Source organism: Haemaphysalis longicornis, unplaced genomic scaffold (genome assembly GCF_048455015.1).
Source record: "Haemaphysalis longicornis isolate Haplotype H1 unplaced genomic scaffold, Haemaphysalis longicornis Haplotype H1 scaffold_3, whole genome shotgun sequence".
Lineage (NCBI taxonomy): Eukaryota > Metazoa > Arthropoda > Arachnida > Ixodida > Ixodidae > Haemaphysalis > Haemaphysalis longicornis.
In genome coordinates, this window is record NW_027526335.1 from 59,171,210 (window position 1) to 59,186,251 (window position 15,042).

A 15,042-nucleotide genomic window follows, 5' to 3' on the forward strand; every position below is an offset into this window, starting at 1 on the left:
ACGGTCGATACGGCAGGATATTTTGCCCCTTTATCTGATGTTCTTTTTATCCTCGTGTTGCTGCAAAGCGCTTGTTCGCATTTTCCGTCTGGAGCTTCTCGAAGAGACGGACGAGCGGGTATCATCTAGCCAGGATGCGGCTTACTCTTTCATACGTGAGCCTATTCCCTCAAGTATAAAAAAAGGCCTGTCCACGTGGGACCGAGTTTCGTAAACACCGAGGAGAGAGATGGAGGTATTTGCATGAGATACCCGCGAAACGTTTGTGCGGGAAGTGTTGTGCTTAGGGCCGTATATAACATTTATTTGCTCTTGTATTCCGAACGGTTCATTTCCAATATACTCATATGTAGGATCCCTACGCGGTCCTCCATGCTTTGCATATGCTCCAATGTCGCAATAACTGGGCCAACAAGTGAGTAAGCGCACGTGGCACCAAAGCGGTGTTTTCATGCTTAGAAGTTGACACTAAAAATGTGCGAATGAGCACACATGCTGGAATGGCTAATCTCTTCTCTCTGAACCGTATCAATGAGGATTGAAGGCTATGGCAGCGTGATATATTCGTATGGAGTGTTTGCGCCTGAAAGGCCATATGTATAACGCCTAGAAGCATTTCATCCATAATAGGTCGAATAGCTTATAAAGCAGAACCAATTACGTTGCGTTCCCGTACAGGTTTTATTGCTTATTATTCTTTATTGCCTTCTAGTAAGGAGTTCTTATCCTCTGCGTATTCATATAAACGTAAGATGATGCGGAAGTTTTTTAATTGTATCATAGGGTAAATGAGAAAATCGAAATCGAAATTGTGCTTTTTGTGGCCTTGCAGCCACCACTTTTAGAAATATTGATCTAAAAATTACGGGCACACCTGAGCCCTACTTACTATCTAAAAGCATGTGTGTCCAATAGCCGAACTTGTCCTCTCATTATTGCCGCTGCTTTTTGTTCGTTTCTCGGCTAATGTGACTCGGCAAATATCCGCGTTCGCATCCCCAATCAGACTGGACGTAGTTTGCTAATTCCCTATATATTTGCATGCTCAAATATCATCAGTTCATGCCTCTAACACACGTGCGTTTTTAACTCAAAGGCCACAGCGCATTTACTAGGTTCACATTTATCTTTTCTTTTACATTTGCGTCTTTTTCTTCTCTCTGCTACTAAATAACTCGGCTTGTACCCGCGTTGGCACCACCAAGCTAGAAGGGCAGATATCCGGAACGTCCCTTGCTATTTTTCTAACTGTTACTTGTGTAACTAGCTTGCTCAAATTACTTATGTAGGCTGCAGTACGTGTCTCCATCAAAGGGCTCGTGAGTCGAAAATAGCAGCGTATCAGTGGGTCCACCATTCTTCAATTCGCCGAGCTATGGTGGTCATGGGCATGCATGACAGTCTCGCATTCCGGAGGTGCCTGCTTAGAATCTCACCTGGAACGAAATTTACCGAACTTTCTTTGTACTTAATTACCGTGTTTCTTATTCTAACACACGTTCTCTGAGCCGTCGGCCGCTTTTTGTGCCGTGTCGTGCCAGGGACCTACCAAGTTAACTAATACCGTAATTTGCAATTAAGAAGAAGACCGCAGCAGCAACCTTAGCAAAATAGGATGAGCCAAAGAGAGTGTAAATGTACGCCTCAGCTTTCAGCTATGGTGCTGTAAAAAAAGCGCTTCAATATCTTAGAGTTAACTTAATAAATAATTGCTACTGGAGGAGACAGATGTGTGGAGTTATGTTGGACAACAAGTGAGTAGAAACCACTAACACCAAGAATAAAACAGAAGAAGACTTAACTTGCAGCGGGCAGCTTTCGGGAAGCACTTCCTTATTTCGTAATAATTTTACGTTACTGGCAAAAAAAGCAAATACGTACATCCACGTATCCTTCCAGTGCAGAAAAATGAGCGGAAACATGCCGCTTTCCAAAGCATAATGAAGCGAAATTGCTATCAACCTTTGTCATAAAAGAAATATACACGAGAACGCATATAATCGACAAGGGCAGCATTATGAAAACAAAGGGTGGGCTAACAATTAATGTTGCCTGCTTAAACCGTCTTCCTTAACGAAAGATTTTTAAATAGATATACTAGTAGTCACAACAACTGTTAGCCAACCACTATATCTATTTGGGACTGCTTAAGGCTCCGAGTGGTCAAAGCGGTAATTAACGCTGTGGCTCTCTCAGGTTTTTTTGGGGGGATAGATTGGTGAAAAGGGCCCAAAACTGCCTGACTTATGGTGTCGAAACCTTAGGGCTGTGGCACATCGACCTTGTTCCTAAAGCTCCGTATCCCCGTTTCCTCTAGTTGGTAAAAAACTGGGATTTCCACGCACTCACTGTTATCGCTGATGAAGTTCAGTCAACAGGTGTTGAATCTGAATTGTTGACTGCTACCGCATTTGTTCACGCGCTGTCACATCTCAATTTAATATTCTGCTTCACAGCCTTTTTAGCAGTCGATTCTTGGTACTGTGAGATCCCCCGTGTTTTAGTTTGTATTTAGAACAGTCCAACGACTTTCTTTAACTGATGGCTCGCTTATAGACAACGTGTCTTAACTCTCTGGATTGCGTAGCACCTGCGCTAGGTTGCAGGATATTGCTTAGCTTGCTCCGGAAAGTAACAATGCCACGAGGGCTTGTTCCTACGCTCTGTGTACTTCCTGAGTAATCACGCTGCGGATCTCGGCGGGTGGGCGGGCGGGCGGCGAAGCGCCTTGAATAGGCATTGGGGCCCTGATTAGTCGCTGCACGGGGGATAAACACGAAAACCTCCTTCACCCATCGCTCCTCTTTTCTCCCCGGTCACGCAGGTTTCGGGGAAATTACGGCATTCTGGGAATCCTCGATTGGCTGCACGGCACGGACGGGGCCTTCAAGAAGAGCGAAGCCTACCGAAGGCACCGCGTTCTGCTGTCGCTCCGACCCATCCACGAGCTGTATCCGGACAACAAGAGGCCCGCGACGGCCGCCAGCCGAGCTGCTCGCCCCGGCGCCGCTACGGCGACGACTACAGAGGACTGAGCCGCTATTGTGCGTGATGAGTACGACTCGTTTTGGACGAGAAGTGCGTCTCCTACTGAGGAATTTTATGGAGCAGTTTACAACTTCTTTCGCCAGAGCTTTAAGAAGTCTCAGGTTTAGTGAAGCTTCAAAGAGCAGCTTGATTGAAGGAAGCAAAAGGGAGAGTAGGGAGTTCTCAACAGTGTCATTTCATTTGCATCTCAAGTTTGGGAACTCGTCCTCTATCGCTACGTGCATGTCTACAACTAGAGTAACTGCGATGCATGATGGGAATTTTGGTGCTATTCTTAGAATTCGCTAGAAAAGGTTTGACGAGTTTTTATACAGTGCAAACGGCAGTTTCTGACTCACCACTCATAGCCATCGTTATCAAATCCATGCTTTGTTAAATTTTAATTAGGCTTTTCATGGTTACATAGCCCGACTGAAAAGAGTATCAATCAATCAATCAATCAATCAATCAATCAATCAATCAATCAATCAATCAATCAATCAATCAATCAATCAATCAATCAATCAATCAATCAATCAATCAATCAATCAATCAATCAATCAATCAATCAATCAATCAATCAATCAATAAATAAATAAATAGATCAATCAATCAATAAATCAATCGGTAAACTAGCTGTTGAATAAATAATTTGTCAATGAATCGATTTATCGATTGCTTATTTATGAATCGATTAATTTATCTACCAGTCAAACGATCGATCAATCACATATCTATTAAATTTGTCTTTCTCAATTCTGTTATAGTTTAGATTGGAGCGTCATGCAACGAAAATTCATTTTGGCCGAGCTATATGTTGGCAACATTTCCAGTGAATTTAGCGGCCTCGTTGATGCCTTCGTTAAATGGACGGAATTTTAGCGCTCCCTCGCATCGCACGAGGACGTACCGGTTGCGTAATAAGTAATTGGAACATGGATTTGTGAATATCACAGCATATATGTCTTGCTGGCTTTATGCCAGCCATTATCGGTTTACAAGAAGCTATTTTTACTAGGGAGGACTCATTTAAACGCAGACCAACGCAGTCAGGCCGTTTGCGGAAGAAAAAAAATCCTGTAAATTTACGAGATCGTGTTCCAATTAGTTTTGACGGCATCTGCACACATTTCTGTGAAAGTAACGAGCTATCAGAAACTGAAGTGAAACAGAATAAAAAGTCGCCCGTATGTATCTCCTACTCGCGTGAGTTCCGCACGTATAGTGAAATTATGAAACTATCCACACTGTAGCATGGCTATAAGAAACCGCCGTTAGGGGCTTCCCAAAATAAGACCGCGGAAGCTACCCTGAGACGCGACGTGACCAAGTGTTTCACTTTTCTCGTCGTTTGCAGGCAACCAGCGTTTACAGAAGCACTGGTGTTCCTAGAAAACTTGAGCACGAACGCCGCCACTTCTGAAGTCCGCACACTGTCAAGGCGTACAAGACAGAAGCAAGAAAGAACAAAAAGACCCGCAAGACACAGAGGAAAGGTCCCTTGATAAACGCTGCCATTACGTCAAGGCTGGAGGACTCTCGGGAGAGTCGTTGCAAGAATACCTTTCCAACTGCGTGCTCAAGAATATTGTTCCGAGAGAAGACAAAGTCGACATTTGTGCGCGTGGCGTCGTTGCGAAAGGACAGCGCCAAGTTACTTCCCTTTTGCGTGGGCTGAATGGCCACACATGCGCCGTTGGTTGGGAGGTTCGTTCTAGGCCTGTCATTTATTCGTGCCGGTGGCCACGTACCATTCCAAAGAGAAAAGGAAAGACGTACACTAGAAGGGGCGGAACACCTTGTCATACAGCGCTCCATTAAAAAATGACTCGGCCGTACCTATGCGGAAATCCCTTTCAGTGACGTAGTATAGGGAACGGTAAAGTCATTATGCTCCCGTGTTGACCTTAGGGGGGGGGGGGGGGCCACTAGTCGCAAACTGGTCTTGCCTTTGAAAAACGCATTTAAAAATCCTTAGTGCACACGAAATGCAAGTCAACTTTTGATTGCCCAATCAATCAATCAATCAATCAATCAATCAATCAATCAATCAATCAATCAATCAATCAATCAATCAATCAATCAATCAATCAATCAATCAATCAATCAATCAATCAATCAACTAACCGACAGATTAATGAAAAAATAATTAATTAATCAGACAGTCCAGAATTCTTAACTCTGCACCTGCGCTTTTTAACATGGAGGAAAAGAAGGTTTTCCTTCCATTATGATTATTACCCAGTGCCCCGCGAAGAAATGGCATGCCAAGAAACGATCGCCGAAAGAAGAAAAGACGTGAAAGAAACGAAGACGGCGACAAGGAGAGAAAAAAATGGCCGCGTATCTGCTCCTTTCGTTGCAACTGTCGTCAAAAGACGATAGTCTTTGTAGGCATTTGCCAAGGAAATGCCCCCCTTCGCTTTCCCGCTCACCTCTCATGCTGTTCCTGTTCTGTCGCGCTCATTCCAAAGTAAACACTAAAGGTTTGCTCAAGGCGATTTGAATTTACCGCGTTCCACTGCTACAGGCGGGGTTCCTCGATGCCAGCGCTGCAGTACGGTGGAGACGCAACCCGCCGCGGTGGCTCAGTGGCTAAGGCGTTGCGCTGCTGAGCACGAGGTCGCCGGTTCGATTCCCGGCCGCGGCGGCCGCTTTTCTGATGGAGGCGAAAAGCAAAAACGCTCGTGTGTACGAGATTTCGGCGCACGTTAAAGATCCCCAGCTGGTCAAAATTAATCCGGAGCCCTCCACTACGGCGTCGTTGCGTCGGCGCGTTAAACCCTACAATCAATCAACGGTGGAGACGCACGTGCATGGAGGCGGCCGACTACAAGGTTTATAGAACCGCGTGGCCGTGCTCCACGTGCTTTCCAAGCAGAACGTGGAACCTAGCTAGTGGAACCTTTCGTTGCTGTTGCCGAGTGATTTTTCATATGCCGCCAGGAGGCGGCGGGTGTCTGCAGTAGATGTAGAATATCATTTGCTATCGAAAAACCAAGCGCCCGGGAATTTTTTAATAAAGGAACACTGTAAATATCCCTTATGTACTAATTTCCTGTCTTATATTTGCGTAATGCCTTGTTTTTGTTCAACAAAGTTGACAAGTATGAACATATAAACTGGGCTTTGACGTTTCCATTTGGCTGTGAATATATAAGACTATTGCGCAATATCAATTTTACTTTGCCCTGGTGGCTGAATCGAGTCACAGACAGACCGACAGACATACAGACAGTCCAAAATTTCTGGGTTCAAGTAGCCCAAGAAAGACTATCGTCTTTAAAAAACCGTTGACGATTACTATACTCCTTAATGCGTTTGTGCGCAGCGCGGACTGCAGTCTTCTCGGTCACGGCACATAGCTGCTGCGTCTAAGAAAGTGATCGCGATATCAGGGAACGCACGGCGGCGCGCTGCACTCTGCCGTTATATCGCAGCCCGTCGCCGCCACCGAGCATGATGTAATTCATGGTTGAACCTCCAGAGCAAATGTCACGTGGTTCGGATGAGTCACGCAACGTGGAGGATGCGAAGCACATTTACCGGTAGCCTCACTCTTGTTCAGCACTCACTCCTGAGTGCTGCAGTGCGCTGAGGCAGCTTTCACTCGTTGGTTCTCTCGACGCCAGCGATAGCAAGCCTCTGCGTCAGCGGCGCGAACTGCACCTCAGGAAGTGAACGCACATCATCGGGCATCCTCGATTTACCATTCCCGGATGATCCGTGGGCAGTCCGAGGGCTGCGTTCGGACCGGAAGTCCCGTAGTTATACATGGGAAAATCGAGCGCCGGATCGCGTCTCGGGCAGTCCGCGGACGACCCGGGACTGATAATCGAAGAGGCCCATCGTCGAGCGCACAGCGGCACACGCTGCTATGACGTCATCCCGCAGCACGTCGCCCCCGCCCAGCATGTCTCATGAGTCACTGCCTCCCCCTCACTCTTTCGCCATGCGTCGCCGCTGGGGAGCGTTTCGCGCCGGCTCAGCATACTTCCCTCCCCCTCACGCTTTCGCCGACCTTCCTCCACCGTTTTCTTCCTTCTCCGTTCGCTCGGTCACGACCGCGACGCCGATGTCAAACCACAGTAGGGGTCGTCTAAGTGCTGCGCACTAAAAAGCAGACTACGGAAGGCACACGCGGAGCCAAGGTTCGATGGCACCGGCTGCGGCGGCGAGCGCTCGAGATGAGAGCACGAGCTCGCGCTGAGTGCCAGCGAATGAGGCGCTGCCAGTGACTGCGGCGGGGAGGCGAAGACGATCCAGAGGACGAAGAACAGAGGGAACGTGTGGGAGTGTGACCGAGACGTAGGCCGGTCGGGCGCCCAGACCCGTGGCCGGTCTCAGAGGTCACTCACAACCGAAAACCCTAGACCCTCTCTCTCCTCTGGAAACCTGCAGTCGTCGTGTCGAGTGGTTTGCGAGAAGGACGGCGGTGTGTCCCAGGGAGCTGCGTTTGAGACACGAGCGGGAGCTCGGAGCGCGCCGTGCTACAAAAACCCCAACTTCTGACCTCGTTGAGCGACGCCGTAACTTCACGATTTGCTACCCGAACGTGAGGTGCTCCGAACCCTTACCGGCAGCAACCACGTCCTGGGATCTTTTCACGCGTTAGAACTTTTTTCGACTTCGCCAAAGCTTATTCCCTGCTTACTCTATGTTGTTCCTTTGTGTGTGCCTGCTGTGTGTGTATGTGTTGTTTCGGGTAACAAACTTGTAACATAAAGTTGTTTTGTATTTATCATTGTTCACAATCCTGACACCCAGTCACACGCGTACATATATCCGCTATGTGTGCTATGTCGATAAAGGTATAGTCACTTTTGGTTTCTTGGTACCCAACGAGCCTCCGGATCTGCATAGCAATCAATTGACATATGCCTTATTTGTCTATTCCGCCGCGCATGTATCTTCCATAGCAGGCAAAGGTGATAGTCTCTCGTGGCGGACAGCTGATTGTGGTATGTCTGTCTGTCTGTCACTAACTCACTCAGGAGAAAGTGAGTGCAGTAGGAGAGACAGCGAGAGGGGAGAGGTCGGTAGAAAGATAGGGGAAAGGAGGAGGGTGAAGACTATGGGGAAAAGAGGGTTGTTGAAGGGGAAGCGGAGAGTGAAAAGGAGACAGGGCGAGGAAAAGGTGGTGCGGTGGGGTATCCCGGGCAACGTCCAGGATAATCGATTTGTGGCGCTGCAGGTGGGAGGGGGGGGGGGGATACTGGACTACCTCACGCTGAAAAACACCACGATAAAGCACGCCGAAATTGTCGAAATACTACTTGCCATACGGTCTGGAGAGAAACGACACCGAAGCTTAAACATTATATGGGCTCCCAAGAGGCAATAAGATTTATCTCAGCCGGGCGAATTCTAAAAACACTTGGGAACCCACTTCCCGATCAACTGCAGAGGACCCACATCACGTGGACCCCAGGTCATGAAGGTCTAGAAGAAAACGAAGCAGCGAACTCGGCGGCGTGTGGTCTCACATACCACCCATCTGAGGAAGTCCCCACACGCCATTTCGAACGAAAAACATGTGGTGAAACGGTCCTCGAGGGTTGACAGTCAAGAGTTTTGTACCCAGCTCCACACAAACAGCTCACGGCACAGGAGGCGCAGCTCAATCAGAAAATACAGAAGAATGCCTTCACCCACAAATAGGCGAAGATGCTGCGGCAGAAGCACGCGGAGCTGACAGAACCCTGCACGGAATGTGGAGAAAGTGCAACGCTTTTTTAAGCAACTTGGGCATGCCTCCGAATCTGGGGATCACAATAAGGCCCCAGCAATCACCCATTTTTTTCATACCTTACACACTAACGAAACGAAACGAAACGCTAGAAGAAGTAAAAGGATAGAACTACCTCGGACAAATGGTTAGAGCTGACCCGAACCACTAGAGAGAAATCCGGCGCAGAATACGTAAGGGCTGGGGAGCACTCGGCAAGCACTCCAATATAATGAAAAGTAAAGGAACTCTGTCACTCAAAAGAAAAAAAAATCCTATAAAAATTCAGAGAATTGTCTACTAATGCGTAGCATTCTAATGCCGCTTGTCTTGAGCGTGAGCTCTTTACAGCCAAATTTTTTAGATGCGACGCTGAGAGCATCTCTTGTCGGCGGCCCTGTCCTTCCTGCGTGCGTCCGTTGTTGTTGTCCGCAACGCTGCGCCCCCCCCCCTCCTCTCGCCGTGATAGCGCGCCCTCTCCCCCAACATCTGTGGCGCGCGCAGTGCGGCGCGCTCTCTCACTCCGCCGGTGGGAGGCGCTGCGCGCGGCGCAAGCGCGCTGTGCGCATGTGCAGCGCCCTCTCTCTCCGCGGTCCCCTCTCGTTCGGGCGCGCTGCGCATATAAGCGGAGTGCCGCGCTCCGGCCGGTCTCTGTCGTCCGCGCTACGCTTGCTCTCTCTCTCTCTCTCTCTCTCTCTCTCTCTCTCTCTCTCTCTCTCTCTCTCTCTCTCTCTCTCTCTCTCTCGCATTACCCGACGATTGCTCACGCAATTCGAGTAATCGACCCAACGGAAACGCACAATGGAACCCCCTTCAGCGTCGCATCACACCAGGGTTCCCGCGAGGGGAGGTGGGCGTAATTTTTTGTTTTTCTAAATCCTGTCCGAGCAATTATTTCCAATTACGCTATGATAACAATTACAGGTGGAACTTCTGCGAAATGTGCGTTATTGTGGAAATGCAGGACGTTACACGGTCCTGGCGGAGTGGAACTCAGCAAAGAATGATACGGAATAAAATATACAAGTATATTGCCGGTGATGACATACGGAGCTGAAACTTGGCGCCTTATTGAACAACTGGGAAGCAAACTTAGGTAGGCTGAAAGGGCCATGTAACGAATAATGTTAGGAGTAACACTCAGGGAAAGGAAACGAGCTACCTGGATCAAAGAACAAAGTAGAGTAGTATACAGGGCGATCAAAGTTAAGTCGACAGGTTTTTCTAAAAATAGGCGCTTAGATTTACGCGAAGACCACCTCTACAGTGAGCTTATGCGCCCAGGGGGACAAATAATTAGGAGGTAATTATTGATGTAGGTGGCCTCATTAATTAATATTGATTAATTAACTTTTTAGTGGCTGCAGTAACCAGGCATGTTTGTATTGGAAAGTTAGACACAATCGTGTTTCTACGCAGTTTCAATTGACAGGATTCTTCTAGCGCATCCATAGTCCGAGGTATCAAATGGCGAAGTTTAATTGCCGTTCGCATGATTACGCATGCTAGAAGTCAAGACCGGCGCATAGCTCCTCCCTTTTGTTCTGCGGTTTGAAAGCGGTTCCGAGTACTGCAGATTGCGATAACGCCAGGCAAGAATGAATGGGTGCCAGTTATCACTTTTTCCTGTGCGTCCACCCCTTTGTCGAACTAAACACCGTACACAGCAGACACGTCACAGAAGGGAGGAGCTTTGCGCCGGTACAGAGTGTCTTGCATGCGTAATCACGCCAACGGCAATTAAACTTCGTCGTTTCATATCTCGGACTACGGATGCGCTAGAAGAATTCTGCCAATTGAAACTGCGTAGAAACAAGATTGCGTCTAATTTTCCAATACAAACATGCCTGGTTACTGCAGCCACTAAAAAGCTAATTAATCAATTTTAGTTTATTAAGCCCTCAAAATCAATAATTACCTCCTATTTATGTGTCCCCTGGGCGCATAACCTCACTGTGGAGGTCGTCTTCGCGTAAATCGAAGCGCCTATTTAAAAAAAAAAACCTGTCGAATTAACTTTGATCAGCCTGTATATCATAGTTCAAATAATAAAAAAAAAGAAATGGACTTACCATTTAGTGAGACGAACCGACAACCAGTGCACAATTAGGGCAATAGAGTGGATACCAAGATATGGGTCTAGCCACATTCATGAGCTACGGCCGGTGAGACCCATACCGCGGAATATGCACCCGACGTTTCATCGAGCGCGCAGGGAGCACAGGGCGAGGACGTGAACCAAGCGGTACTCAATCACCCCCTCCACTGTATACGTTGACGCTGCGAGATACAGGAGCCGTGAAGCTTATGCGGTAGCGGTCATTAATGGCCCTGACGCCCCTCAGCTTGCTTCCCTTACTCTGCCCACTCACTCCCCGGCGACCGCGGAAGAGGCGGACGTAGCCCTAGCCTTCACACTCAGGCCGTCCCCCTCCATCGTAATCTCCGATTCCAAAACGGCCGTTCAAAATTTCGCCAAAAGAATGATTTCGCTTTTGGCCCTCAAAATCCTTCTTCAAAATTCTCCCACCACCCCAGTCGAGCTGGTATGGACTCCGGCCCATACGGGTGTGGGGGGGAACGAGGCAGCACACAGGGCCGCTCGAGAGCTCACCGTCCGAGCTGGTCCTGGCCTTGAGCCCCTCCACGGAGCCCTATCTGCTCCCGACAGACTTGTTACCTTCCACGACATAACCTCGCACTACCGCCTCTCCCACCGCCAACTGCCCCCAGCCGCTCCGACCTTCTCCAATGAAGAGGAACGCCTATGGCGACTCACCCAGACACACGCACTCCCTTGCCGATATCGACTTCACCTTATCTACCCTTCTTTTTACCCCACCCCTTTGTGCCTCGACTGCGGGTCCCTCGATACCCAAGACCACTGCATGTGGCAGTGCCCCCAAAACCCAATCCCCCCTTTCACAGACGGAGAGCACTGGGCGAAGGCGTTGTGCAGCTCGCATCGTGAGGTCCAAGCTAAGGTCATCCAGCGAGCTGCAATAGTCACCGGTCGGTTACCACCGCCGGTCACCCGTCACCCAGACTAGCCCCAAGGCGCTCAAATAAAGTTTTTTTTCTCTCTCTCTCTCTAGAAAAAGGGGAAGGCCATTTACCCTATGGAGGGGTTAAACAAAGAAATTTGGCGGTAAACTTTGGACTCGAGCATCGCAGGACAGGAGCGGTTGGAGGTCAATGGGAGAGGCCTTCGACCTGCGGTGGACCTGAATAGGCCGATGATGATGATGACACACTCAACTTTTTTACACCATTTTTGTTCCAAGAGTGTGTAAAAATCTTGTGTCCAATGGCGCACACCTTTAAAAGGTGTTTGGCTAAAAAGAAAAAAGAATCCCGGGCCAACTCCCCTAACGTGAAACCTGGGGGGGGGGGGGGCGAAGCATGCAGTGTACATTCTTGGCTTGGTGGCTTGGCATTTTTGACCACGGAGATGAAACCGTTGGGGTGGTAGAGGTATACAGCTGTGCCTTTGAAGCAGTAGGCGATCTAGCGCGAGGCGCTGGAAAACGAGTGTCCCGACGTGTTCTTTTCATACGCGTTTTTCCCACGGAGGTGAAACGTTAGTGCGAGGCCTTGAAAAACGAGTGTCCCGCTGTGTTCTTTTAGTACGCGTTGCGTTCTAGCGCGAGCCGTTAGAAAACGAGTGTCCCGGTGTTTTAGTACCGTTGTCCGTGACTACATGACACTACGACGACATGATACGGCGACGACATGAGACGCCGACAGCCCGAGCCCATAAGGCGCTTCGCGCCTAAAAGTTGTGTAGGTATAAGAAAGGGTGTTCTTGTGAACACCGTAAAAACTGCGCGCTAATCCGCCCTGTGAAGGTAATTGGAAAGCGAACCCACAACAATTAGCCATGCGAGGTCACTTAAGTTCACACACGTGGCTCTACGAGTGAAACCCGAGACAAGTAAAATGAACTTAACCACACCCTTGATTACTTCATAAAGATGTTCTTTGCTAAGGTCAAATCAATGCATGATCCATGAATGTTGGTTGGTTGAGATGTATTGGTGAAGCACATGAGTGGAAATTGTTTTTTTTTTTTGTAAAAGGAAAGGAACCTCATACCTGGTGTTAGACGAACTCACTTCTCCGTCGCTGCCACCGCCGACGGAGGCGACGGGATCGGCGGCAGAGACGGGGGAGAAGTGAGATGCCATTCGTTGGTATGAGCTTCTTTTAATTTTTACCAACTCCTAGCGCATGCGTGAGGCGCGCACACGGCTGCTACACGTGCCGTGGGCGGATCGCACAGCGGTGCGAAAGGTCGTGTGACATTCAGCGAGAACGCTCGAGGGTAAATCCGAAGATGTGCTTGGCGAGTTCACTGTCTGTCTCCCCCGTCTCCGCGTGGGCTCGTAGCTCAATCGGTAAGGCAACGGGCTCCTGCTCAGTTTCTTTATCGTTCCAGGTTCGATTCCTGGCGGTGTCAGTAACTTGCCTTATTTGTTCGCGGGAGTTTTCTGTTGACACTAACGGTCGCGACAGAACCCTTGGGGGGTAGAAGCAAAAAGCTTCGCCTTAAAAAGAGTGTGCGGTTGCTTAACACCCTAAAATAAGGGTTTGGGCCGCGCAGCTGACTGTGACAATGTGGATCGGCTGACTGCGTAGAATGACACAGACACATTTAACACGCACAAATCACACTTGGACCACAAATGCATTTCGCAAGAAAACCAACAGGATTCATGGGGAGAGCGAGTACATACGTATTTAGAAAGAAATACACATTTTTCCCACTTATGCTACACCATTTTTGGCCACAAAGGGTTATAGATGTTTAGTGCGTACTATTACTGAGTCATGGGAAGCGACCCAGGTTATCACCTCACTATAGGACCAGCTAGACCTGCTTGAGAGAGCCAAGGCAGGAGCTATCGCTACTGGAGTCCTGGACCTAGGGTTTTACTTGAGACTCACGTTTCCTCATTCATTCATTCATTCATTCATTCATTCATTCATTCATTCATTCATTCATTCATTTGAAGCTCGTCGCCTGCGTTCATGCACAACCAAGCGGTGCTCTTCCGGCTGGAGGGTTGGGCTTGTGCTTGCGGAAGCCCGCGTGTTTTGAGTTATGATCATTTTGCATGCATATTAATGCCAAGTTGTAATTTCTATTTGCGAAGCCGTCCTTTACTCACTCACGGGCGACAACCAGGGCCACGCTGATGGCCACTTAGCGTGCGTGTTGTTCGAAAGCGCCTCTCGGACTCGTGAAGCCGGTGTCCGGGATTTTGGGATGAAGTACAGCTGCCTAGAAAGCTTGTTGTCTGAGTAAGCCTTCTGGACAGCTGTAGTGTTCATGAATCTAGTATAGTAGTCCGCATCCAAGGAGATTTAGCCAAGGCCACCGCACAGTGAGCTTCTCAAAAATGGCCATTCTTAAAACGCTCTTTTAGATATAAGCGCTAGTCATCCACACATCTTTATTGACCCTACCTGTCCAGCCTGCGGGGCACTCGACACTCACTACCATTCCCTCTGCGAATGCCCCGCAGACCCGTACCCCCCCGTTCCCTCCCCTCACCACTGGGAGCAGATGTTGCGTGACTCGGGGGAGTCAGGCCAAGTCCTGACCACCTCCCGGGCCCTGGCGGTCGCGGCGGCCCTGTGGGCCTCCTCCACCCCCAATACCTGATCCCGATCGACGAAAAAACGTATTCCTTCCTTCTTCCTTCCTTCCACCATTTTTTTTTTTTAATTTTGGTTATTTTACGCTCCGAAGCTACACGCGAGCTGCGAGGCGCGCCGTATAGTCAAGGGCTTCCTAGTAATTTTAGTCATCTGGGGATCTCCGGCGCGCGCTGAAATCCGACACACGCGAATTATTGTTTTGTGCTCTTGTTAAAACTAAGCCGTATACCGTTATGTATAATTTAGTTTAGCATTGCATCCTGCCTGTCGGTCACATCAACTGACCAGGATGCTACTTTTAAATCGCACACAGGTTTCCCCTGTGCAGCCTGACTCTTTGTTGGCTGTTTCTTGCCTCGTCAGATAAATATTTCTGCCGGAAATAATCTCTTCCGTCCTTGCGTACCGCTGTGCTGCCTACGGCTCAGTTTTCAGGGGGCTTGCTTTATCCATTTGTGTACACTAACCTCCGCCAAAAGTGTTTCTGTATTTATTTCAGCGTGGATGGTCCTTAACCGCACACCAACGATATGACATATGGCCATAAGATTATTTTAAAGCATTTCATTGATGCTTGTGGGAATTGCGGAGAGGTCCGCCATCTTCCCCATCTCTCTCGGCCC

The 15,042-nt window shown here is 48.8% G+C and overlaps 1 protein-coding gene across 1 annotated transcript in view; it reads left to right on the forward strand.

Annotated features, from left to right (window-relative positions):
• The window catches only part of LOC144173268 (fatty acid hydroxylase domain-containing protein 2-like), a 67,465-nt gene extending 64,430 nt beyond the window's left edge, over window positions 1-3,035 (forward strand). Inside the window, exon 7 of the mRNA XM_077701754.1 lies at window positions 2,825-3,035. Coding sequence (XP_077557880.1) covers window positions 2,825-3,035 — 211 coding nt within the window. The remainder of the gene's footprint in view (window positions 1-2,824) is intronic.
• Window positions 3,036-15,042: the final 12,007 nt, after the last annotated feature.